A 25,977-nucleotide genomic window follows, 5' to 3' on the forward strand; every position below is an offset into this window, starting at 1 on the left:
TGTACAAGGAGGCATGTACAGGACACATAGTTTAATGTCTATGAATTGGAGAATGAATAAATAAGGTTTATTATATTATATAGTAAAATACTAAACAGCCATTAAAAATGAATAAAATAATACAAAATAAGCATCAGGACAAATTAAAAAATATGCTGAAAGTGAGTTTCAACATATATCATATATATTATTCCTGGTCTCTGTAATATGTTCAAACTAGAATTCATAATGATTCCATTTTGGATTTTTGGTCTTGATTCCTTCTGTTATCATCAAAACCTATCCAGAAACACATTTTAAGGTATTTTCTCACACCTGCTTTTTTTTTCATACTTTACTATTTGCTGTGTTTCTTCTTGTCTACTTGAACTTAACTGTGCTCTGAGGTGTGCTTGAGTAAGTCTGCTTTCCCATAGCTGCCCCAGACTCTTGTCTTTCCCCTCCTGTGGGTGTTTCTCCTTCCCATTCTTGTCCACACTCAACCCAGTTCACTCCCTTAGGATAGTTTGGTTCTTTGTGACCAGGGTGAAACAGCCTGTATTTTTAAGTAGCTGAATTGATAGCATTTTACTTTGGGACTAGATTTAGAATTATTTTCTCCTGTTGAATTTACTAAACATTTATTGACCTTTTCTATATGGTTTACATTATGTTATATAGTTACCCTTGCTTGGAAGGATGTATGATTTAGAAGACCAGTTAAACTTAAAAAGCAATGTCTTTGACTTCTCTTTTTTATTCTCAATGTTACACAATTTCCTCATTCATTTACTTCAGTGGCTTTTTAAATACAGGAAATATTTTGTTTTTCATAGGGAAACATAACATAGAAATGTAAATTATTTATGTTTTTCAGAACTTAAACAAGCAAGCATATGATTTGGCAAAGGCTTTACTGAAGAGGACAGCCCAAGCTATTGAACCGTATATTACCAATGTAAGTCTTACTTGTAATTAGTTGTCCAAAGAGTTAGCCAAAATATTAAAGACTCCTAGAAGTAAATTTTGGCAAGTAGCACATACTGTTAAATTTTGTGTTGTTTTAATTATTAAGTAATGTATTTTTTTTCTCCTTACTTAAAATTATTCTTGGTTAATATTTTCTAGAAGGTTAAGTCTCATCTTATTTGCTCACTCATTTGCTTCCTTCACATTGCATAAGAACTAAGACTACTTTTATTTTGGTTAGCAAGATATACTGTTTTCTAATGTTAGAAATAAAGTTAAAAGTATTTAAATAAATAAAATATATAGAACTTTTCATTATTCAGAGAGATTGTTTACAGCTTTTTGGAGAGTAAGTTGATTTGTACAAGAGGAAGATATAAACTAATGTCATGATCTAGAGATTGAAGACAAGTATGAATGGCTTTGATTTGGTAAAAGCTGGCACTCTTGCTTCCCCTGGGGTAGAATCCATATAAAGCTACCTTTTCCGAGAAAGGGGAATAATCGCGATGAAATGAGTCCTTTCATAATTATCCTAAATCTACTTATATGCAATTAACAATCTTTGGTTTTCAGAGGGAATGTATTTCAGCAGATGGGTTCACCGGTAGAATCTTATTATAAGTTTTTTTCTCTCCACAGTTCTGTGAGTTGTACAACCCAGATGGCCCCATTCATACTGTATTCCATGTGAAGGGTTCCTTCTGGAACAAATCTAGAACATAGTGTTAATGTTGCCCTGGGTAATTTGTAGCAGTTGTGTCTCTCCTCTTGATTTCTACTTTCACCCGCCTTCAAATGTAAATTATGTAAATATGTCCTCTTGAAAACAGTGAGAAAGAGAGCTTATGTACTTATTTCCTAAAGTTTATTGAAGGAAAGTTTTTCTTATAGTGTACAAATATTAATTCAGTATATAAAATACATCAAGAGCCTGACCAAGCAGTGGCACAGAGCGTTGGTTGGGACACTGAGGACTCAGGATGGAAACCCTGAGGATGCCAACTTGAGTGCGGGGTCATTGCCTTGAGCATGGGATCAGTAGACCTGAACCCATGGTTGCTGGCTTGAGCCCAAAGATTGCTGGCTTGAGCAAGAGGTTGGTCACTCTGCTGCAGCACACTGGTTAAGGCACATATGAGAAAGCAATCAATGAACAACTAAGATGCTGCAACAAAGAACTGATGTTTTTCATCTCTCTCCCTTCCTGTCTGTCCCTATCTTTCCCTCTCTCTGACTCTTTCTCTGTCAAAATAATAAAATTTAAAAAAATACACCATGAAAAGATGTACTTTGAAGAGTAACATACTTTAGAAAAAAAGTACCTTAAGTTCCAGTTTTTGTTTTTGGCTATGTCCTTAAATGATTTTAAGCATTGATAATTTGGAAAAATGTATTTGATTAATAAATTGTTTTGGAGCGTGAAGTTTAGAGAAGCTGGAGAATGAAATTATGTCATCTATCTTACTGGCTCCAAGATTGGCAGGGAATACTTTCTGTAAGTTTTGTGAGACGTGGGTATTGGCTGGAGTAAATTGGTTAGATTGAGTGAATTAAGATTTTTCTTTATTGACGTAATGGCACTTTAAGTGTATATACCCAGACTTACACATTCTGTCTCCATGACCCATTAGATAGACCAGGTGAGCTCCTCCTGGTGGTGTTTATTTAAATTGATATTGCTAAGCCACATCCTTTATGGGGGAACACAACTTTGATACTTTTTTCTGGAGTAAAAATAAGAAAATAACACTGTACCATGTTGGTAACTTCTGTAGGATTGGGTAATAAAAGAAAAAGTGTTCAAGGTAGATTAGTGGTATTTGTTGTAGCTAGGTGACTAGGCTCTTGTATAGTAATCTCACAATATTTGTGCATATTTGAAAATATTTTTAAAAAGTTAACAAAGATAAAAGGACCAAGATAGGACTTTTCAGCAATCTCAGATAAATCAAAGTAAAAACATTTTCTTATCACTTATACTTTATGTTAAGTTCCTGCTCTTAGTTTTTTTCTATAGAAATAGAACCCCCCGTACTTTCATGTTACATCTTTATCGGAAGCTGGGAGCAGAGGCACATAATTAGTAGAATGGTCTAAGCACAATTTCGATTGTATGTTTATTTCTAGTAGTTTGTTATTTTCTTCTTGTATTTTCTTGTCCCTTGTTTTACTTGAGGGTTAGCTGAGAAGTTATTGAGAATTGCCATTTATTTTCTCCTTTATTTTTTTATGTCTTATTTTTCTGCCTCACACCTATACACAGTAAAATTACTTAATAGGGAACTTAATTGTCTTGTAGTAGGATACAATGAGCACAGTAGTAAAAATTCTCAGCCTTTTGAACTTGCATATGTAATCACCATTATTCATTTATCTTCCTAGTAGAAAATTAGTGAAATAGAGGTAGGATACTACTGAGTAACCCCTCTTCTGTTTCTTTTTTATTTGTGTCTTTTTCACTTATGCATAGACACATTTAGGTTTGTTCTTTATAGGAAGCAATGTCTACATATATAGGACTTAACACCTGACCAGACTGGGTCACAGAGGACCCAGGTTTGAAATCTTGAGGTTGCCAGCTTAAGGTCGGGCTCATCTAGCTTGAGCACAGGCTCACCAGCTTGAGTGAGGGGTCTCTGGCTTGAGCGTGAGATCATAGACATGATGACCCCATGGTCAGTGGCTTGAGCCCAAGGTTGCTGGCTTGAGCAAGGGGGCACTTGCTCTGCTGTAGCCCCCTGGTCAAGGCACATATAAGAAAGCAATCAATGAACAAATGGGGAGCTGCAATGAAGAATTGATGCTTCTCATCTCTCTCCCTTCCTGTCTGTCCCTATCTATTCCTCTCTCTGACTCTTTCTCTGTCTCTTAAAAAAAAGAAAAATCACTGCGGTGTTGTAGATTGTTTTTTAAAATAGAACTTGTTGTAACTTGACAACTCAGGAAACCAAAAGGCTTTCTATATTTTTTAAAAGTTTAAACAGTATGAGAAACAAAAAGTACATAGAGACAGGTAAAAAAATTTCCTACATGGAAATTCCAGCAGATTATTTTAATCAGAGTTTTAGGAGACAGCACAAAATTATTTTGTTGTACTGGAAAAAAAAAATATCAAGACCCTGGCCGATGGCTCAGAGGATCAGGTGTCCCCAAACTACAGCCCGCGGGCCCCTGAGGCCATTTATCCACCCCGCCCTCCCCCCCAATTTCCAGAAGGGGCACCTCTTTCATTGGTGGTCAGTGAGAGGAGCACTGTATGTGGTGGCCCTCCAACGGTCTGAGGGACAGTGAACTGGCCCCCTGTGTAAAAAGTTTGGGGACCCCTGGAGGATAGTGTTGGCCTGGTGTATAGATGTCCTTAGTTCGATTCCTGGTCCAGGCACACAGGAGAAGTGCCCATCTGCTTCTCTCTTTCCTCTCATTCCCCCTTTTCTTCTTCCCCTCCTGTAGACAGTAGCTCGATTGGTTCTAATGTGGCCCCGGCGCTGAGGATAGCTGGGTTGTTCCGAGCATGTTGGCCTCAGGGGCTAAAAGTAGCTCAGGACTCAAGCAGCAGTCCCAGATGGGGTTGTTGATTGGATCCCTATCAGGGCACATGCGGGAGTTGGACTCACTATTTTCCCTCCTCTCACCTAAAAAATAATAAATAAATATGTCAAATCCATCTTGATATAGGGAAAATTTGGTTAAATTGCATACTTCCTTAGTCTCAGTTTTTGCATCTGTAAATTGAGGTTAGTAATGCTTGGGGTAATGGTAGTGAATGTATTATTTAATGTGAAAGCACTTTGTAATTAAGGTAGAATTTATTTCTCACTTTTTTTTTTTTTTTTTTTTTTTCGTATTTTTCTGAAGCTGGAAACGGGGAGAGACAGTCAGACAGACTCATGCATGCGCCCGACCGGGATCCACCTGGCACGCCCACCAGGGGCGACGCTCTGCCCACCAGGGGGCGATGCTCTGCCCCTCAGGGGCGTCGCTCTGCTGCAACCAGAGCCACTCTAGCTCCTGGGGCAGAGGCCAAGGAGCCATCCCCAGTGCCCGGGCCATCTTTGCTCCAATGGAGCCTTGGCTGCGGGAGGGGAAGAGAGAGACAGAGAGGAAGGAGGGGGGGTGGAGAAGCAGATGGGCGCTTCTCCTATGTGCCCTGGCCGGGAATCGAACCCGGGTCCCCTGCACGCCAGGCCGACGCTCTACCGCTGAGCCAACCGGCCAGGGCCTATTTCTCACTTTTAAGTTACTCATACTCCTTTTATTAGGAGGTAATTGTTATAAAATAATTTAATTTCTAGTATGAATATTAGTTACCTGTTTGTAAATAAGAAACTAATGTTTTTGGAAGGGAATACTTAATGAAATCTATATTCATTTCCTCTGCTAAATTATAAGTCCTAGTGCATGGATCGTTTATATTTGTGTCATAGTGCTTGTTACATATTATTTATTCCTTTACTAAATGTGTTACATACTCTGCTGGTACTGTCTTAGGCTCTTGTTATAAAGTGGAGAAGACTGGTTTGGTCTTTGCCTTTATGGGAATTATAGAAGAGTTTAAATGTTCTTGACAGACTTTGTGAGAAGTTAAACCAGGGGATTCTTTTTTCTTTTTTCTTTTCAAATGAATTTCCTCCAGACTGGTAGAAGAAGAAGATGGTTTGATCACCAAGGTGGCCATATTGGAAAATATTATTGCTTTTTGTTAAGGAAATGTAGATTGCCTATTTTTAAGCAAGAGAATATTCACGGCTTAAAACAACACAACCACTTTATTTTCAACCTAAATGACAATGTTTGTTACCATGAAATTCTGTTTCCACAAAATTTATAAACAAGAGGTAAATGAGTTATTTTTTAAACCAATAAAGAAAGATAGTAAAACAGAATTTGTTCTTTTCTCCCTTGCATGGCTGGGTAGTTTATATAGGTTCATAAACCTAAGAAACTTTAAGAACAACCCAAGAACTAAAAGGAAGCAGAAGAGACAAAAATGTAAAGTCCTTGACTTTCCATATAGTAGGCCTAGTTAAAATCAAGTTATGTGTTAACTGTCACAGAGAGAAGAGATTGGGGCAGTTTATGTGGTGTAAAGAACCCTTAACTCCTCCTTTGGGGAAACAAGCTACTATTGAGAACATGTAGTACAGGAACCCCCAAACTTTTTACACAAGGGGCCAGTTCACTGTCCCTCAGACCATTGGAGGGCCGGACTATAAAGTAAAACTATGAACAAATCCCTATGCACACTGCACATATCTTATTTTAAAGTAAAAAAACAAAACGGTAACAAATACAATATTTAAAATAAAGAACAAGTCAATTTAAATCAACAAACTGACCAATATTTCAATGGGAACTATGGGCCTGCTTTTGACTAATGAGATGGTCAATGTACTCCTCTCACTGACCACCAATGAAAGTGCAGCGGCGGGGGCCGGGTAAATGGCCTCAGGGGGCCGCAGTTTGGGGACCCCTGATGTAGTTAGTGTATGTTCTGGGTTGATTTTTACATATTTGGAAGACTTTAAATGCAAAGGAGCTTGACCATTATGCCACGTTTCTTTACCAGTTTCAGTAATATTATGATCTGAATGTGGGAGCTGGAGTTTGCTGCTTGCAGAAAATAAGTTGTTCAAGTTTGGATATTCTTGGTGTTAGTATGTGCTTTTAATTGGATTTTAATCAGTGCCATAAACTTGGTATATTGTTTATTTCACTTTGTTTATGAGAAGAAAGAAGTAAAAAAGGAATAAAAAGAGGCTTTGCATTATAAATATAAAATTACATATTTTAAAAGTGGAATTAACTCATGCTGTGAAGGTGGAAGGCTTTGTCTGTTATCTCCCATACATGATAAAGTGAACAACATGTGAATCTTATCCTTAAGAAATTTATCTAGTAGAGGAATAAGATAACTAATACAGGATAAATATAATGAGTACTGTAATGAGGAATAAAGTATGTTTGGTAGTGGGGTGTTTATTATATGGTAATTGTAAGTCAATATAAATTACCTACTTTAAATTGTGTCTGAGGTGAATTCCATGTTTTCACATACGTAGCCCACCTGCTGTTCAAAAATGTTTGTATATGCCTTGTTTGAGTTTGTATAAACTAATAATAAATTTAATTGAGTAATAATTAGGATTTTAGAAGATTTATTTTTTGTGGTGTTTTTATTAATGCTAAATTTCTTTTTCAAAAGTTTTTTAATCAGGTTCTGATGCTTGGGAAAACATCTATCAGTGATTTATCCGAGCACGTCTTTGACTTAATTTTGGAGCTCTATAATATTGATAGTCATTTGCTGCTCTCAGTTTTACCCCAGCTTGAATTTAAACTAAAGGTAACTGTTCTAAAAACGATATACTTCTGTCTGAAAAATTAGCAAAAGGCATTATTTGTGGCTTTTTAATTCTTGTAATGATTTTATATGTGCGTGTTAGAGATGTAGTATATGACTTCTTTTTTCACGTTTGTACCTCACCTGTTTTATGTAACTGCAGTGCCTGCCAGGATTCCTGCTTAATGATTAACAGGGTGGTATTTTTCAGATAAATTCTAGGTTTTGACTCACTTTTGATGTCATAGCTATACATTAAGCTTATGTTTTCAAGGCACAGTTTATAGTGCTTCCCAAGACCCCTTGATAGAGACATAAAAGTAGTTTAGAGTCTGTATTATTCATAGCATGTGAAATATTTCTCTTTGGTACATACTATTTTTACTTGCCTATGTTAAACGCATTTTTGCTTTTCATGTAGTTCTCTGAAACCTTTTGGAAGCAAGTTCCCATTGCCTTGACAGTAAATTGTGCTTTAATATTGAGGTTTATGTGCTGATTTAGGGAAAATTTTTTTAAAATTATTATAGGAAGATAAAATAAATAAAGCTATGTATCATTAATAATCTTTGATAAAGTCCAGTGTACCACCCAGAAAAGTTCTTAAATTTTTTGTGTTATATTTCCTGTTTTTAAAAATTTTGATTTGTCCCTTTCAAAACAACAAAATAAAGAGTCCATGTTGGTAGTGTAATACTTCCCATTTTATTTGTGGGTTACGGTAGTATTTTTCCTGGGTGAGCCATTTGTCCTCCTGCCTCCCTGCCACCACTTCTTTCTAACAGTTAGCAATTCTGATGAAGCAGAGGCAGGTGTGTACCTTTAATTATTTGTGGATCTGATTTTCTCTAACAAAAATATTGAATACTCTAAGAAATATAAAAATAAGAAATTATCATCCCTGATTTCAGCAAATTTAACATCTAGTATGAAAGGAAGAGGAAAAAATAATCCAGATCTAATAAGAGGCCAGATATTATAAGTGTCACAAAAGATACAAACAGCATACAATTGAAGCAAAGGAAACACCATGCAGAAGCATATAGAGGTAGGAAGGTGCTGGGTGATTTTGTGGAACACATAGAATTATAGTTGGATGGTAGTATAAAGTAAATTTAAATAATTTCTGGCTGCACATTAGACTCTTCAGCTATGGAGCCTTATTCAAGCAGATGTTCAGGCATTAAACCAAACCACTTGATCAGAACTTCTGGCTTAGGGGTCAGGCATTAGTTCTTTCGGTTTTTTGTTTGTTTGTTTTTGTTGTGTTTTGGGGGATTTTTTTTTGTTTGTTTTTTGTAACTTTACAGGTCATTCTGATGTGCAGCCAGGGTTGGAAAGTACTTATGTAGAAGAATAATGCAAGCGGTAATGCAGATGAGTTAGGTCATATTGTGGAAACTCTTAATGCTAGACAGGCATTGGTTTAAATTTTTTTAAAAATATTGTACAGTGCTGTCCATCACACCCTGAATATTAGTGCTTTTTAATATTCCCAACTACCACATTTTATGTTCAATTGTAGAATTATGCCAGCTTATTCATTTAACCATTGTCATCTGTTGGAGGTACCAAATCAGCAGTAAAATTGAGTTCTCATACCTAGGGTACCCATAGTCTAGTGTAGAAATTTTTTCTATGTGCAAGGCTTTTTATCATGTTGTTAAACTCCATTATGAACCTGGTGTATGAAAATGAACTAACTTTCTAACTAGTTCTCTAAAATGAACTAAATAACTTCAGCACATTTATTTCTATAAAGATCTTAAGCAGGACAGTCATGTGGGATTCTTTTGTTTACTGAAGGCCTGACTTCTATCAGTGTTTGTTCTTAAAAATGACAAATAGTTTTTTAAGAGTTCTAAGTAGTTTTGATGCAAGTTAGTGTTTGAATTTGACTCTGAATGAAAATAAGGCTCAATTGTGGGGATAGACCTCTAACATTTAAAAGTTTGGGATGTAGTTTTATAGGGAGTATTGCTTTAATGTCATTTGAGATTATTAGCATACTGAAGATTTAATTTTGTGAAAAGTATATCAAGCATTTTTGTGTATAATATTTCATGTGGAATTTATGAATGGTTTTCTGTGCATTTGGAGGATAAATGAAATTATGAGAAAATTATTCTGAATATATTGACCTCATGGTTTTAATGCTATGGTTGTGTTTTGTTTTAGAGCAATGATAATGAGGAACGCCTGCAAGTTGTTAAACTACTGGCAAAAATGTTTGGGGCAAAGGATTCAGAATTGGCTTCTCAAAACAAACCTCTTTGGCAGTGTTATTTGGGCAGGTATATGATTTTGGTGTCCTGTTTAAAATGTGTGTTTACATTTACTTCTGTTAATGTATTTTTTATTTTTACAGGGACAAAGAGAGAGTCAGAGAGAGAGAGAGATAGATAGGGACAGACAGACAAGAACGGAGAGAGATGACAGGCATCAATCATCAGTTTTTGGTTACGACACCTTAGTTGTTCATTGATTGCTTTCTCATATGTGCCTTGACCATGGGCCTTCAGCAGACCAAGTAACCCCTTGCTCCAGCCAGCAACCTTGGGTCCAAGCTGGTGAGCTTTGCTCAAACCAGATGGGCCTGCGCTCAAGCTGGCGACCTCGGGGTCTCGAACCTGGGTCCTCAGCATCCCAGTTCGATGCTCTATCCACTGCGCCACCACCCGGTGAGGCTGTATTAATGTATTTTAAAACACCATCCACATATAAGATTGTTCTTTAAAGTAATAAAAGTGAAGTTTTGCCTGACCAGATGATTATTATAGACATGATCCCATGGTCTTTGCTTGAGCAGGCTGGTCAAGGCACGTATAAGAAGAGGTCGATGAACCACTAAAGTGACTCAACTATAAGTCAATGCTTCTTATCTCTTTCCCTTCCTGTCTGTCTGTCCCTGTCTGTCTCTGTCTCTCTTTCTCTTGCTTAAAAGATGTTTTATGTTTGGAATTTTTGAATGCTGATAATGATTGATCATATTTATAACTTTTTCTTTACATCCTCAGTAATTTTTAAAAATGATATATTTAAAAAGTTATCTCACAAAGTGTTATAATTGTGAAATTAAAACGTATTATTACATAACAGTGATTAAGTCCAACTAAACATACATTATTCTGAGAGATAGTTCCTCCACAAAAAATTGATATATACTTGGATTATTCATCAGTGCAATGCATACTGTAAGGACATTCACAGAAGGAATAAATATATGATTATGTATATTCCTCCTCCTAGCTTCCATACTCCATTTTTCATTTAAAGAAATGATAACCTGTACACTTCTAATGACCCAAAAACGTCCTGAAATTAGTTGCAAAATTTTGAATGTGTTTATTTATTTCTCTTTTCTCTTATAGGGATTTATTTATTTATGTTTCTAAAAGTATCCCTGACTTTGATCACAGGGTAGGGCAAAAGTAGTTTTACATTATTGAGTACACAAAAGTTTATTCTTGCTTTATTATTTATTAACTATTGTATTATTTTCCATATGAATAACTAACTCTGCTTTTGCCAACCCTGTGTATTAAACCGCTTCATCAGTGGGGTGTTGTCCCAAGAGTGCAGAGGTTGATGGTTCCATCCCTGGTCAGGGCACATACAAGAGCAGCTCAGTGTTCCTCTCTCTCTCCTTGCCTCTCTCTAACAATATATATATATATATATATGTATATATAAAAGCATTTTAATGGTCCTGGCTGAAACCTGCTTTGACCCTATGGATAAAAGATGATTCTGCGCCCCCCCCCATTACCTTCATATATAATGCAGTTAAGTCATAAATAAACAAATGGAAATTAAAGACTTCTATTTTCTTTGTATTGGAATATTTTTATTTTTTGCCAATCTCAATCCCACAACTGTCAATGACTTTTTTAAATTTTATATTTTTCTAGTTTGTTAAATTATGTTATAAGCCTTTATAAGTGCTTATTAAGGGCAGGGCTGAATTTTTATCTGATTTCTTAATGTACCTCAATAACATTAACAAGTTGCATTAAACTAACAAAGATTAGCCCATTGTCATTTTGAGTTTTCTTTCTAGATTTTTTAAAATACAGTTTTGGAGTAGTAAAGCACAGTACTTTAGAAGTGTAATTTAATAATAATGAGACTCAATTTAATATCTGTTTTATTTATTGTGCTAAAACAAAAACATGATTTTTACATATAGACATTCAGTATATTTTTAAATCAGTACATGGATTACCCAGACATTATTTTACAGATATTTTGGAAGACAAATCCTAATTTAAATGTCACCTTTCTATTACTTTGTAACTTTTTCTTTTTAATATTAATGACATAAAACTCCTACATTATTAGCAATTGTAGGAACTCGAATATGTCTTAAAGATGTCTTCTTGTATTTGTGATGGTTATAGGGCATGTTTAGCTGAGAAATGGTAAAATATACAGTAATTGAATACCTGGATTGGCTCAGTGGTAGAGTGTCGGCCTGGCGTGCGGGAGTCCTGGGTTCAATTCCCGGACAGGGCGCACAGGAGAGGCACCCATCTGCTTCTCCACCCCTCCCCCTCTTCTTCCTCTCTCTCTCTCTCTTCCCCTCCCGCAGCCAAGGCTCCATTGGAGCAAAGTTTGCCTGGGCACTGAGGATGGCTCTGTGGCCTCTGCCTCAGGCGCTAGAATGGCTCTGATTGCTGCAGAGTGATGCCTCAAGATGGGCAGAGCATCGCCCCCTGGTGGGCGTGCCGGGTGGATCCCAGTCGGGTGCATGCGGAAGTCTGACTGCCTCGTTTCCAACTTCAGGAAAAAAAAAAAAACACTCAAAAAATTTTAATAAGCTTTTATGATTTTTTTCCCTTCTTTTTCTAATTCTAAATTTCATATGCTATATTAGAAACCTTTTTTTTTTTATTTTTTATTTTTCTGAGGGAAAAAGTGGGGAGGCAAAGGGACAGACTCCTGTGAGCTTCTGACTGGGATCCACCCAGCATGCTTACTAGGGAGTGATGCTCTACTGCAACCGCAGGCCATTCTTGAGCCTTTGGTGGAGGCCATGGAGCCATCCTCAGCACCCAGGTCAACTTTGTTCCAAATGACCCTTGGCTGTGGGAGGGGAAGAAAGAGACAGAGAGAAAGGAGAGGGGAAGTGTGGAGAAGCAGATGGGTGCTTCTCCTGTGTGCCCTGGCCAGGAATTGAACTGAGGACTTCCACATGCTGGGCCAATACTCTGCCACTGAGCCAACTGGCCAGGGCTAATTTAGAAACCTTTGATCTTAAGAAATTAAACATGCAAATAGAGAATGGAAAATTCTCGCTTTGTTTTAATGTCTTGTGTCTTAAAAAGATTTTTATATCAGTTCTGTAGTCCATAATAACTAATGTATATAGGCTTTGATTGAACATTGATGTTTAGAGGCAACTAGATATTGTGTGCTTCCTGATAGAGGAACACAGTGTCATCTATGAAGTACTCTTTCTAAATAAATGAACCTGAATATAATCTTTTTTACATCATAGTCATATGAATTTAGAATTTGGTAGAGAGGGAGCCTGTTTAACCTCAGAATGTCAAAATTAGCAAAATTTTAACTGGGAAAGTACTATACATAAACACAGCAGTCATTTCACCAAATAAATTATAAGGGAGAAAAAAATAGAGGGAAAGTAGAAAATTAAAAGATACTTAAATGACATATCAGCCAAAGGATTTTAGTATTTTTAGAGGTACATACAAAAGTATTTACATTTCTTTATAAAAATTGGCTTTGATATTAATGGGCATGTAATAATTGCTATAGCTATAGGACTAATTTGCACACAATTTTAGAGTCACATAAACTAATGTGGGGTTTTAGTACAAGATCTCCCACATACTATATTTGTGAATGTCCTATGCTTAAGAAAGAATACTTTGAGAAAAAGTTTTTTTTAAAACACAGTATGGGATGTGTATCATGTTATCTATGAGCTATATTCACACATTATACTTTTATAAACAAATGTATTTGAAAGTATGTATGTATAAAAAACATTTTATTTCTTGTATTTGGGCCAAATGTGTATTTAAACATACTCCTTAAAAGTACATAGTTCTCACAGGAAATTGTTCTTATTTCAAAGCATTTATACACAAATAGTATATTAAAATATTTGATAAATTGTCTGGCTCCACTTTGAATTATCCTACATCAATTTTTCTTTTAATTAGAGAAATATAATTTGAAGATAAAAAATATACCTGTTTCTCTGATTTTAAAGATCAATGCCTTAATGTTTTATCAGGTTTAACGACATTCATGTACCAATACGCCTGGAATGTGTAAAATTTGCTAGCCACTGTCTCATGAATCATCCTGATTTAGCAAAGGATTTAACAGGTACTGTATACCCATGACAGCAAATATTTTTGGGTGCTCTTTGGTGAAAAAAATTGGTTTTATATATTGGGAAGGGGCAACTTTTTTTGCTATTATTATAGGTGAAGTCTTGTTTCAGTTCTTCATCAGAGTTACTCTCCTAAGCTAGAGTTTTTACCTCTTAGTGCTTACTTAGGCTAGAAACTCTTATAAAACACTGGTTTTTATCAGATAATATTAATTTCATAGTTTGACATTTTAAAAAATATTTCAGGCATTTGGATTTGAACAGATCTTGACTGTGAGTATATTTTAAGACTTTAGTATTTTCCAGTATGTTTAGAACTTAGATGAGAGTTACTAATTTGTAAACTAATTTAACCATCCTAAAGTAAAACTTATAAGGCAGTTCAGAACTTTGTATTTATCTATCATGTATTTGACTATTGCTGTGCTGTTCTTTAAAGTTATAGAATAGTTCAGAAAATACAGGTGAATGTAACAGCTACTATCTTCCTCTGCAATGTTACCATTTTGCTACATTTGCATAAGAGATTTAGAAAAAGTTTTCAATTTAGTTAAAATGACGTTAGCAAACTGTATTCCTTTCTACTTCTACAGAGGGTAACTAGTTTACTTACTTTGGTCTGCATCCAGTTCATGTTTTTCTATCTATGCCACATGTGTATCTATCCATAAATTATATCTAATATTGTCATGTGCTTTAAAATTTTTATTTAAATATAATTTGAATTTGATATTGTTGAATTTACTCGTAATCTCATTTTCTGCTAAATTTTCCATGCTTTTTCCTTGCTTTTATTCTGTTTTTCTCTCTTCTGCTTAGTTCATTTTTTTCTTTATGCTCTTGGAGGTTAACATTTTCTTTTGTGCTTCCAGTGCATAACAGATTAATGAAGTTTATCTTTTTTTCTTTTTTTGTATTTTTCTGAAGTTGGAAATGGGGAGGCAGTCAGACAGACTCCCTCATGCGCCCGACCGGGATCCACCATCATGCCCACCAGGGGGTGATGCTCTGCCCATCTGGGGCGTTGCTCTGCTGCAACCAGAACCATTCTAGTGCCTGAGGCAGAGGCCACAGAGCCATCCTCAGCGCCCGGGCCAACTTTGCTCCAATGGAGCCTTGGCTGCGGGAGGGGAAGAGAGAGACAGAGAGGAAGGAGAGGGGGGGTGTGGAGAAGCAGATGGGCGCTTCTCCTGTGTGCCCTGGCCGGGAATCGAACCTGGGACTCCTGCACACCAGGCTGACACTCTACCACTGAGCCAACTGGCCAGGGCCCAGATTAATGAAGTTTATAAAGTTGATTAAAATTCTCCTGATTCTTTTGATCAATTAAGGACCCTTGAAAGCTTTAATTCTGAACACTCTTCTCATCTGTCACATTATTGCTTGTTGTTTATTTATTCTTTTTTGACTTTACCAACTTGTAGTATTTTCATAACTGCTCTTTTACACAATATTTGCTCACAACTGCTTCTTAAATCTTATTCCTTCTGAGTTGTTGTGTAGCTTTTTGTAATATTTTAACAATTATTTTTCATAGCAGTGCTTTCAAGTTTTGTTGAATTCCTATGCCAGATTTCAGCAGTAGGTATTTAACAGTTCCATTTTTTTGAAGAGGATATAGATACCCTGCTTATAACCCTCTGCCTACTCGCATCTGAACATGGACTGCTTGCTCTGTGAGCTGCTTTACACCAATTGATTATGATAATTCATTCTTCCTCTCTCTTTTACCTCCCCTCCTTTTTCCTTCCTCTTCATTCATTCCTTGTGCTTGCATGCTGCAAAGTGCATCTGTCTCTCATTTGTCTTCCTCTTTTTCTTTTTCCTTGTATGTTCTTTTCACTGTGACTTCCTCTTATGTTAGTCATGCGGTATTCTCTGAGAAAATTAATGATAGTGTTTTGGAGAAGTTTTATTTTTCCTATAAAATAACCATTTGATCTCACTTGTTTTTCCCGCTTTTTATTTGCTTTTCTATTTTCCCTTTTAGAGGCTTCCTGTAAGTGCCTGGCCATTTATGGCTATTTGCTTATAATTAAGGGAGGGGGCTTAAGTAAAGAACTGATTAGAAAGTCCTGAATGGAGGGGTGGGATAGTCATCTGACCTTTACTCTAGGATGAGTAGGAAGATGAGTAGGATGGGTTCTTCCTTGGAAAACCTTTTATAATTCCTCTTCAAATAGATTCCCCAGAGAGGAGTATCCTGTCAAGAATTTAAAAGTCTAGTTGCTAGTACCTGAGACTCTTGTATTTTCTACTTATTGATTTTATTATCATTATTGAGTAGTATTCCATTGTTAGGAATACACCATAATTCTTTTTTTCTTTTCATGGATATCTGGGTTATTTTGGTTTGGGGTTATTATGACTAAGATTACTGTGAGTATTCTTGTATATGTGTTTCTGTAGATTTACATTTTTATTTCTCTTTAGAACTACTTAGGAGTGAAATTGCTGGTTATGGGGTAAATACATGTTTAACTTTTTAAGAAATAACTAAGCTTTTCATATCAGTTGTACAGTTTTTCACTGAAGACCAGAAATGTTAGAGTTTTAGTTATAAAGTGTCTTTTTTTCTTAAAATTTTTCCATTGATTGAGAAAGCAAGCGAGCCAGAGAAAAAAGGGAAGGTGGGGGAGAGAGAGAGAGAGTGAACAAGATTCGGTTGCTTCTCTTATGTGCCCTGATGGGGTCAAACCCATGACCTCATGCTCTGGCACAGTGCTCTCTCCACTGAACCACCTGGCCAGGACCAGTTGTAAAGCATCTTTGCCAACTTTCTGGGTTGTCAGTCTTTTTGATTTTAGCCATTCCTTTAGGTCTTGCTCTTTTGTGGTTTTCATTTGCCTTTCCTCAATGACTAATGAGATAGAGCATCATTTTATGTGCTATTGATAGATTATTTTCTTTTCTCTTTTTTTTTTTTTTTTTTTTGTATTTTTCTGAAGCTGGAAACGGGGAGAAACAGTCAGACAGACTCCTGCATGCGCCCAACCGGGATCCACCCGGCACGCCCATCAGGGGCGAAGCTCTGCTCACCGGGGGGCGATGCTCTGCCCCTCTGGGGCGTCGCTCTGCCGCGACCAGAGCCACTCTAGCACCTGGGGCAGAGGCCAAGGAGCCATCCCCAGCGCCCAGGCCATCTTTGCTCCAATGGAGCCTTGGTTGCGGGAGGGGAAGAGAGAGACAGAGAGGAAGGAGGAGGTGGGGGTGGAGAAGCAAATGGACGCTTCTCCTATGTGCCCTGGCCGGGAATCGAACCCGGGTCCCCCGCGCGCCAGGCCGACGCTCTACCGCTGAGCCAACCGACCAGGGCCGATAGATTATTTTCTTTTATGAAGTATCTGTTTAAATTTTAAACCCATATTTTTAAATTAGCGTGTTTTTTGTTGATATCGTAGTTCTATATGTATTCTGGATTTTTCTTTTAAATATAAAAAAATTTAAGCATTTTTTTCATGGAACTTCAAAGCAAAGTTTATTATTGACTAAGTAATAGATATTTTGATTTTTTTTTTTTTAAACTATCTCAGTTAGTTAGAACATTGTCCTGATACACCATGTTTGCAGGTTCGATCACTGGTCAGGACACATACAAGAACCAACCAAAATCAACCAATGAATGCATAAATAAGCAGAACAACAAATCAGTGTTCTCTTTCTCTCTCTCTCTTTCCCTCTCTTTTCTTCCCTTCCTCTCTTCAAATCAATAAAAATAAAAAATACTTTAGATGTGAATTATTTTATCAATAATATTTTTAGTCCTTATGTTATTTGAATGTGTTTGTTAACAGTCAGAAACATCTAAATTTGTAGAGAATTTTTATGAGTTTGAGCCAAACTGACAACATACATCAGAAAACAAGGTCTCAAATACTCCTGAGAGTAAGAGTTTTGAGGGTTTTTTAATGCATTTGAAATGAAGGAAGGAAGGAAAGTAAAGATTTTATGAAGCAATTCAGGAGCTGGATCACAGGATGGCTAACAAGATTATGTGCTCTCTGGTAGGTTAATGCCTCCTTCCAAGGGTATTACTTCTGGTATTTTCAAAAGCATGTTAATCTGGATGCACAAGAACAATAGATAGGCTGGTTTAAAACCTTTCACTATAGAAGCTGTAGGCCTGGGGCATGATTGCCCACCACAGCCTGCTCAGTTAGGGATTTAAGATCAGAGCACCTTGTGAAGTTACTTTCCATAGAACCCCCTTATACCAAAAACAGTACATTTGTCCCTTGTTATCTACAGAGATTGGTTCTAGGATTCCCTTATCCCTATCCTGTAGCTACCAAAATCTGAGAATGCTCAAGTCCCTATATAACGGGTTGGAAACCTTTCTGGCTGAGAGAGCCTGAATTCCACATATTTAAAAATGTAATTCTGTGAGAGCCATACGACCCGTGTACATTACGCATTATCCAATAAAAATTTGGTGTTGTCCCAGAGTACAGCTGTGATTGGCTCCAGCCACCCACAACCATGAACATGAGCGGTAGGAAATGGATTGTAGTACATAAGAATGTTTTATATTTTTAACGTTATTTTTTTTATTAAAGATTTGTTTGCGAGTCAGATGCAGCCATCAAAAGAGCCACATCTGGCTCGCGAGCCATAGGTTTCTGACCCCTGCTATAAATATATAGTACGCACATCCTACTCTATACTTTAAATCAGTGGTCCCCAACCCCTGGGCTGCGGACCAGTACCGGTCCGTGGGCCATTTGGTACCAGTCCACAGAGAAAGAATAAATAACTTACATTATTTCCATTTTATTTATATTTAAGTATGAACGATGTTTTATTTTTTAAAAATGACCAGATTTCCTCTGTTACATCCGTCTAAGACTCACTCTTGACGCTTGTCTCGGTCATGTGATACATTTATCCATAAAGGCCAGTCGGTGATAATATTTTCTGACATTAAACTGGTCCGTGGCCCAAAAAAGGTTGGGGACCACTGCTCTAAATCATCTCTTGATTATCTGTAATCCCTATGTATGGCCAGTGGCTGCCACCTTCGTGGCCATGCTGATTCTTACTGGATTTGGGCAGATGGTAAAGAAACAGTGGAGCCAAAAAATGGGAGACCATTCTGTTTATTAAAGTCTCATACCAGTGGACAAGCAAACAGGCAGGGAAGACTGCTTCTCTCATTCAGAGCTCCCAAAGCCCTGACACATTCTCTGGTTCCATAACCTGGAAAGTCTCCAATTCCTCCTGGAATCAAAGGCCCCCACCAGCCTCAGCGGAGTTCACAGAGCCCCTCAGCTCCTATTCCACATCTCAACTACTTCCTCTCTTCCTGCAAAACCCAGGCTGGGAAAAAATGCCTTCTCCAGCAAACATGAGCCCCTCCCAAACAAGAAGGTAATCTGTAATTTGCTGTCCTGAGGGCAAGCACCACACAGCCTTTAACAGACTACATACATGTGGCACTGGTGCCTGAATCTCCAGATGTTCTCAAGGTTCTTCTGCCTTGGAAATGAGTTTGTTTATTGTTTTCTTCCCCTCTTGGATTTTATCCTTTTTCTTTTTCCTCTGGCATTTACTAATCATTTGCTAATTTTTTTTTGAAAATCTCTTTCATATGAACTCTTTTCTTGTTACTTGACCCTTTTAAAAGACACTTTCTTAGGGTTTCAGGAATGATCTGAGATAAATTTGGTTTTTCTCCCGGCAGTGTGTTTGTGAGATTCATCCTTGTATTTTCAGCCAAGTTTAGGAGCATAACCATAGCGGGAAGAGAATTAGATGCTTCCTTCTGCTAAGTAACTTGAGGATTTCTTTCAGTTCCTTTGTTTACTTTTTCCCTGCACACTAAATATAAGTTAATAGTTCTTGTGTATACCTGTTTTATAAATGATTGTTTTAGAGAAATTGGGATGTGTCTTAAAATTCATGATGTGTTGTTGTTTTTTTATTTTTTAGTGGTAAAAAAAATGTTTTGCATGCAAAACCAGTACAGTAAAAGATAAAATTCCTATATTTATCTTGGTGGGGAGATGAACTTGAGATAGAGTTAACATACTCCATTTGAAATCAATTCTAAAAATAACTTTCGTTAGTGAGTTAGGTAAAATAACCTTTTCATTTCTTTGAAAGTTTTTAGCAGGATATGGTCTTGCTCATTTTTTGGAATAGTTCCTATTAGTAGAGAGCTCAAGTTTGACAGACTTAAGACCCGAGCAGTGGTTTTATGAGTGTTTACACTAAATTATTTGTTAAATTGTTATTTTATGGAGAAGTAAATTCATTCATAGTCATAAGGATTGTTTGTTGTGTATAGGTATGGCTGTATTTATTGTTCCAAATTCAAAAATGAAATTTTATCTTACATGTCCTTTTATACAAAAGGTAAATATTTATGTTTAAAATTTTTGTTCAGTTGTGTGACTTCTTCCTTAAGCCTAACATATGATTACTGAAGATTGTTAATTTTTCTTTCACCGTTTTCAGTGTCAGGTCTGAACTCCCATGCATAAGACTTTAAGATCCTCTTCTAGGCACTCATAATTTTAAATGTTTCCTTTCTTTGATCTTCCCTTTGGCCTTTCTTAAATTCAGTTAAATGGAATTGTCTTTGATCTTTCTTGTAATCTTATTTTTTGATGGCCAGTATCAATTGTATTCTTTCAATAATCTCATTGTGAAGGCTTCTTCCCTAAAGAATGGAAACTTGAACTGTTCATTTTCCTAGTAGAGCCCCTTGACTTGAATATTTTAACCATTTAAATGGAAAACAAAGGTGAAATATTTAATGTTGGTACAGTTCTTGGTTCTTCTTTTTTTTTTTTTTTTTTTGCATTTTTCTGAAGCTAGAAACAGGGAGAGACAGTCAGACAGACTCCCGCATGCGCCCGACCGGGATCCACCCGGCACTCCCACCAGGGGCGACACTCTGTCCACCAGGGGGCGATGCTCTGCCCATCCTGGGCGTCGCCATGTTGCGACCCTCCTGGGTGTCGCCATGTTGCGACCAGAGCCACTCTAGCGCCTGGGGCAGAGGCCACAGAGCCATCCCCAGCGCCCGGACCATCTTTGCTCCAATGGAGCCCTGGCTGCGGGAGGGGAAGAGAGAGACAGAGAGGAAGGCGCAGCGGAGGGGTGGAGAAGCAAATGGGCGCTTCTCCTGTGTGCCCTGGCCGGAATCGAACCCAGGTCCTCCGCATGCTAGGCCGACGCTCTACCGCTGAGCCAACCGGCCAGGGCCTCTTGGTTCTTCTTATATGATTTAATTAATGAAGTTAGGAACTCTTTAATCTACTAACCTGCCCTGCAGATGGGGAGGGGATTTACTACTCAATTGCAAGTAAACTACTTTGTTTAGACTCAAAGATTGACCTTCCTATTTTCTTTCCTTCCTCTCACTCTTCCTCTGCTGCTCCCAATGTACTTGACACATTGAACCTTTTACTTAGCTTTTGTTTTTATTGTAGTTTTCTTTCAAAGGTTTTATGCAATTTTTAAAAACATTTTAATTGTTAAAGTTTAATTTTAATCAAATAAAACTTTATCTTTCAGAGTATCTTAAAGTAAGGTCCCACGACCCTGAGGAAGCTATTAGACATGATGTTATTGTGTCTATAGTTACAGCTGCTAAAAAGGATATTCTTCTGGTCAATGATCACTTACTTAATTTTGTGAGAGAAAGAACTTTAGACAAACGGGTAAGTGGGAGTAATAATTACAGCTTTTCATTTTGAATACTTGAAGTTTAATAGTATTTCATTTGAAAATACTGAGGTTTAATATTAATATTCTCCCCTTTTGGCAGATAAGCATTTTAATATTTAAAATGTTAATAAAAAGGTTTTACATTTTGTTTCATTAAATTTTAGTAGTTATTTTTTATTGATTGTTCTCATTCTAAAAGTGAGGTGACCAGTGGTAGAGTAGTCAGATATTCAGCTTGTACACTAATTTTAACAAGTGACTTTTGTAAAGGGCCTCTGACATAGCTCTTCTCTCATGATGTTGGCTCTTTTTTTCTGTTTTTTCCTTTCATACAGATATCGGTTTGTAGTCTTCTTGTTGTCAATTCCATGGAATAGGAAAAGAAAAGATGTCTTTAGTTTAGCAGGGCTAAACTTGACATGCTTTTAGTCTGTGTTCTGTGGCCCCAGACCTTCCTTCTTGAGTGTACACCACTAGCTGCACTCATTAATAGCAGCTTCTGAACAGAGGACCTTGCCTTGTGATGCTTAGGTTCCTGGTGCTGGAGTATGTTTGGCACTCAGTGGTGTTCATTGTCCTCTCCTCCCTTTGCCTTTCCTTCATGGCATATGTTTTATGAACTTATACATAAGAGTAATTTTGCTGACAGATTAAAAAATATGATGTTTTTAGGGGTTAATTAGCAAAAAAAATGGAAGGCCTGTTAGCAGCTGTGAATAGCTTTGACCAGGTAAATATAGCTTTTTAGTAGTTGATTATAAGGCTAATTATGCTTTCTACATAGTTGAATTCTCTCCTTGTGGGTATAGAATAGATGGGAAGATATTCTGTGGCGTTTCTTCCAGATATAGAGGTATTCAGAACAACTTATTTTAACTGATAAATTTAGACTTGCCTTTACTGTTGGGGTATTAAACAATGAAAAGGCCAAGGTCATATAGAAGGAAAAGGAGAGTTGCCTTATAGTAGGAAAACTGCCTTCTACGTGACTTATAGTAGGAAAACTGCCTTCTACGTGACTGGGAATTTGAGAATAGTGTGTGTTGTTGGGTTCATAATTCCACATATATTTTTGATTATCATGTTGTGTTCCTTTTAGGGCTGCTTGGTTCATTCATATAAATAGTTAATTGAGTACCAAAAAATAATTGAATATGTTTTTGGTAGTATTAGAATGAATATACTCTATTTTTAAATTCTTTTTAAAACAGCAATTTGGAGAGTTAGAGATAAGACAGTGCATTAGAGATAAAGTTTTTACAGACAAATTAAATTTTTTCTATGAGTTAGACTTCTGAAGTCTCAATATGTATGGTGGGCAGATAAGGATTAATCTTAATTTACTATAATTAATTTAAAGAAAAAAGGGAAGAATATTGCTATGAATGACAGTCTGCAAAGGAAAAATGAATAATCTGTACACATTCATGAAGTTCTAAATATTATTAATATCCTGTGGACAGTAGTGTTGTGTTTTCATAAGATTAAAGAACTAACTCACTCCAAAATAATTAAATACTGTTAGACATACTATAGACAATATGTATTTATTAAAAAAATAGTTGAATACATCCTTTATACTTGAAGTTAATTCTCAGATACATAAATTAAAACACTGATGTGTTTTTACATTCAGCATTTGATAAAGCCAGTATCACATGTATACTTTTAATATAAGTATACTTAATATGCACCATAATTAGATAAAACTGTAAGGGATAAGTCACCGTTTATCTGACCAAGTCTTTACCTTTTAAAAATATTTCATAGCATATTTTCCCTTACTAATTCCAAGTGACTTTATGTAGATTGTGATTAACTTTTGATTTTAGGGTTAGGTCAGTGATCGGCAAACTTATCAGTCAACAGAGCCAAATATCAACAGTACAATGATTGAAATTTCTTTTGAGAGCTTTTTTTTTTTTTTTTTTTTTTTACAGAGAGAGGGATAGATAGGGACAGACAGAACAGAGAGATGAGAAGCATCAATCATCAGTTTTTCATTGTGACACTTTAGTTGTTTATTGATTGCTTTCTCATATGTGCCTTGACCGTGTGCCTTCAGCAGACCGAGTAACCCCTTGCTCGAGCCAGCGACCTTGGGTCCAAGTTGGTGAGCTTCTTGCTCAAACCAGATGAGCCCGTGCTCAAGCTGGCGACCTCGGGGTCTCGAACCTGGGTCCTCTGTATCCCAGTCCGATGCTCTATCCACTGCGCCACCGCCCGGTCAGGCGAGAGCTAAATTTTTTAAACTTAAGCTATATAGGTAGATATATTATTAACTTAATTAGGGTACTCCTAAGCTGACCTTTGTGCTCGCACTCAAGGGGCCAAAGAGAGCCGCATGTGGCTTGCGAGCCACGGTTTGCTGACCACTGGGATAGGTGAAAAGTTTAAGATTCTAAAGCAGTAAAATTCTTTATACATGTTGATATATCTGTACTTACATAGTAGGTATATTAATTTGGTATATTAGATAGTTGTGTTTTTTCATCTATTTATTATAAATTAACACCCAGTAATTTAGGCTTGATGAAAATAAGTTGTGTATAGTAGATTAAAAACTAGAAACCTAGACTTTAATTAATATAATAGAAGCATTTTTATATTATAAGGTAGTATCTTTGTTTTTATTTAAAGTGGCGAGTTCGCAAAGAAGCCATGATGGGACTTGCCCAAATTTATAAGAAATACGCTTTACAATCAGCTGCTGGAAAAGATGCTGCAAAACAGATTTCATGGATCAAAGACAAGTTGCTGCATATATATTATCAAAACAGTATTGACGATCGGTAAGTTAAGGGCACCTTGTGTAAAAAGTTTTGGTGGTTATATAATTGTTGTTGAACTGTTATTTTAGGCAAACTATTTTCTTTATAATTTTAAACTCCTTTCTTAATTTTAACTGCAGATTAAAGTGACTAATTTTCTTCCCTCCAAAGCCATCAGTGAAAGTCAGTAATGTGCATATAACTTTTAGGGATGGATGGATACAGCTTGTATGTTTATTTTTCTATATTACTTTAGAATAGAATAATGTTTTAGAAGAATGTAATTTACTTTTTGTCTCATAAGTAATTGTGTTATAAGAATCACAATTATTTTATCCAAATACAATTTTTTCAAATAAGATTCAAATGAAAAAAAACACCCTTTGGATTATTGGCATTTTAAATAAAAACAATTTCTACTGAGTTTAAAACACAGTTTATAAATTTATATAAAAACATCTAAATATAATTTTTATATTCTATTTCAACGTAAGGTTAGATGTTTATATGTATCCTAACCATTGAATAGTTAGTAGACCTGTGCATCCTAGAAACTGCATATTTTAGGATAACAGTATCTAAGAAATTCCATAGCTGCTAATTTATAAAATTGAAGTATTAGATTTTTTTATTGGGCAGCATCAATGCATGGAGATTTGCATTATGATTTGATAGTGCTTTTTTGTACTTTTAACGAGGTCTTTTTTCATCGTGATCATTATGAAAATTCAAGAATCTTAAAAATTTCTTTATAGTTTTCACTTATGATGTGTAGTTTTATCGTTTCAAAGGACCTGGTGTATTTTTTTTAACCCTTTATTATTTAGATAAGGAAATTGAGTTCTTGTATAGCTTGTCCAAGGTCATACAGAAGTACATAGTTATCTTAGCTGGGTATAGGGCTAAGTCCAGTACATTCAGTAAAACTTTATTTTGCCTCCCCCCTGTTTTTTAAATTACAGCTTGTAGTCAACATTATTTTGTATTGGTTTTAGGTGTATAGCATAGTGGTTAGATAATCATATACTTTACAGAGTGCTCACATGATATTTCAGTATACCCCTGGCATCATACATAGTTATTACAATATTGTTGACTGGCCCCTATTCTGTCACAAAGAAATCTTTTATTTAGAACTGTGCTCCACTCAGAAAAACATGTTTTGACATTTTGTATACAAGTTTAATGCATACATTTTAAAAAATCAAGACAGTACCCTCTCTATCCTCTATGTTCTTTTGTAGATTGCTCGTTGAACGGATCTTTGCTCAGTACATGGTTCCTCATAACTTGGAAACTACAGAACGAATGAAGTGCTTATATTACTTGTATGCCACACTGGATTTAAATGCTGTGAAGTATGTGTCAAATGTCAAACTGTTCTTTCTGTCTTTTGTAGTATAGTTTATTTTATGGGGGAAAAATACAACTGTAACAAAATATAATTGTTAATTTATATGATTAAATGATCAGGTAGTAAAACACAGCTATTTTTTTCAGAAAGTTACTGCTATCAACATGAGATTAACAAGGATTTTTGTAAGCAATTAAAAAATAGAGCTGATTGGCATGGAATCTTTTAGGATTTGATTTTTCTCTCCAGTTTTTCCTCTTGTTGTCTTAAGAAATATTGTACCGTTTTTTGTTGTTCTGTTGTTTTTTTTCCCCCTAAGTCATTAGAAAGGTCCACACTCTAATAATACTACCTTTTATTTTCCCCTGATACTGAACTGCATTATGGTATAGAATAGTAAGTACATATTTTTGTGCTGCATAGCCTCAACAAACTGTTATGGTTTGGCATAACCATGTTTATTCAGTTTTTATAACCATGTTTTATTCAAAAAGTACTTTTGGATGCCTTTATAGGGCAT

The 25,977-nt window shown here is 36.2% G+C and overlaps 2 protein-coding genes across 4 annotated transcripts in view; one reads left to right on the top strand and one right to left on the bottom strand.

The window, feature by feature from the left end:
• Nucleotides 1-25,977, bottom strand: part of SGCG (sarcoglycan gamma) — a 454,763-nt gene that overhangs the window by 185,883 nt on the left and 242,903 nt on the right. The gene's annotated exons all lie outside the window — the stretch shown is intronic.
• PDS5B (PDS5 cohesin associated factor B) overlaps nt 1-25,977 on the top strand; it is a 197,835-nt gene that overhangs the window by 68,841 nt on the left and 103,017 nt on the right. For all 3 annotated transcript variants that reach the window (XM_066234440.1, XM_066234439.1, XM_066234438.1), the window contains exons 7-13: nt 857-937; nt 7,154-7,294; nt 9,470-9,585; nt 13,557-13,651; nt 21,180-21,325; nt 23,973-24,124; nt 25,348-25,461. In XM_066234440.1, the coding sequence (XP_066090537.1) occupies nt 857-937; nt 7,154-7,294; nt 9,470-9,585; nt 13,557-13,651; nt 21,180-21,325; nt 23,973-24,124; nt 25,348-25,461 (845 nt within the window). The remainder of the gene's footprint in view (nt 1-856; nt 938-7,153; nt 7,295-9,469; nt 9,586-13,556; nt 13,652-21,179; nt 21,326-23,972; nt 24,125-25,347; nt 25,462-25,977) is intronic.

This window comes from Saccopteryx bilineata, chromosome 6 (genome assembly GCF_036850765.1).
Source record: "Saccopteryx bilineata isolate mSacBil1 chromosome 6, mSacBil1_pri_phased_curated, whole genome shotgun sequence".
Lineage (NCBI taxonomy): Eukaryota > Metazoa > Chordata > Mammalia > Chiroptera > Emballonuridae > Saccopteryx > Saccopteryx bilineata.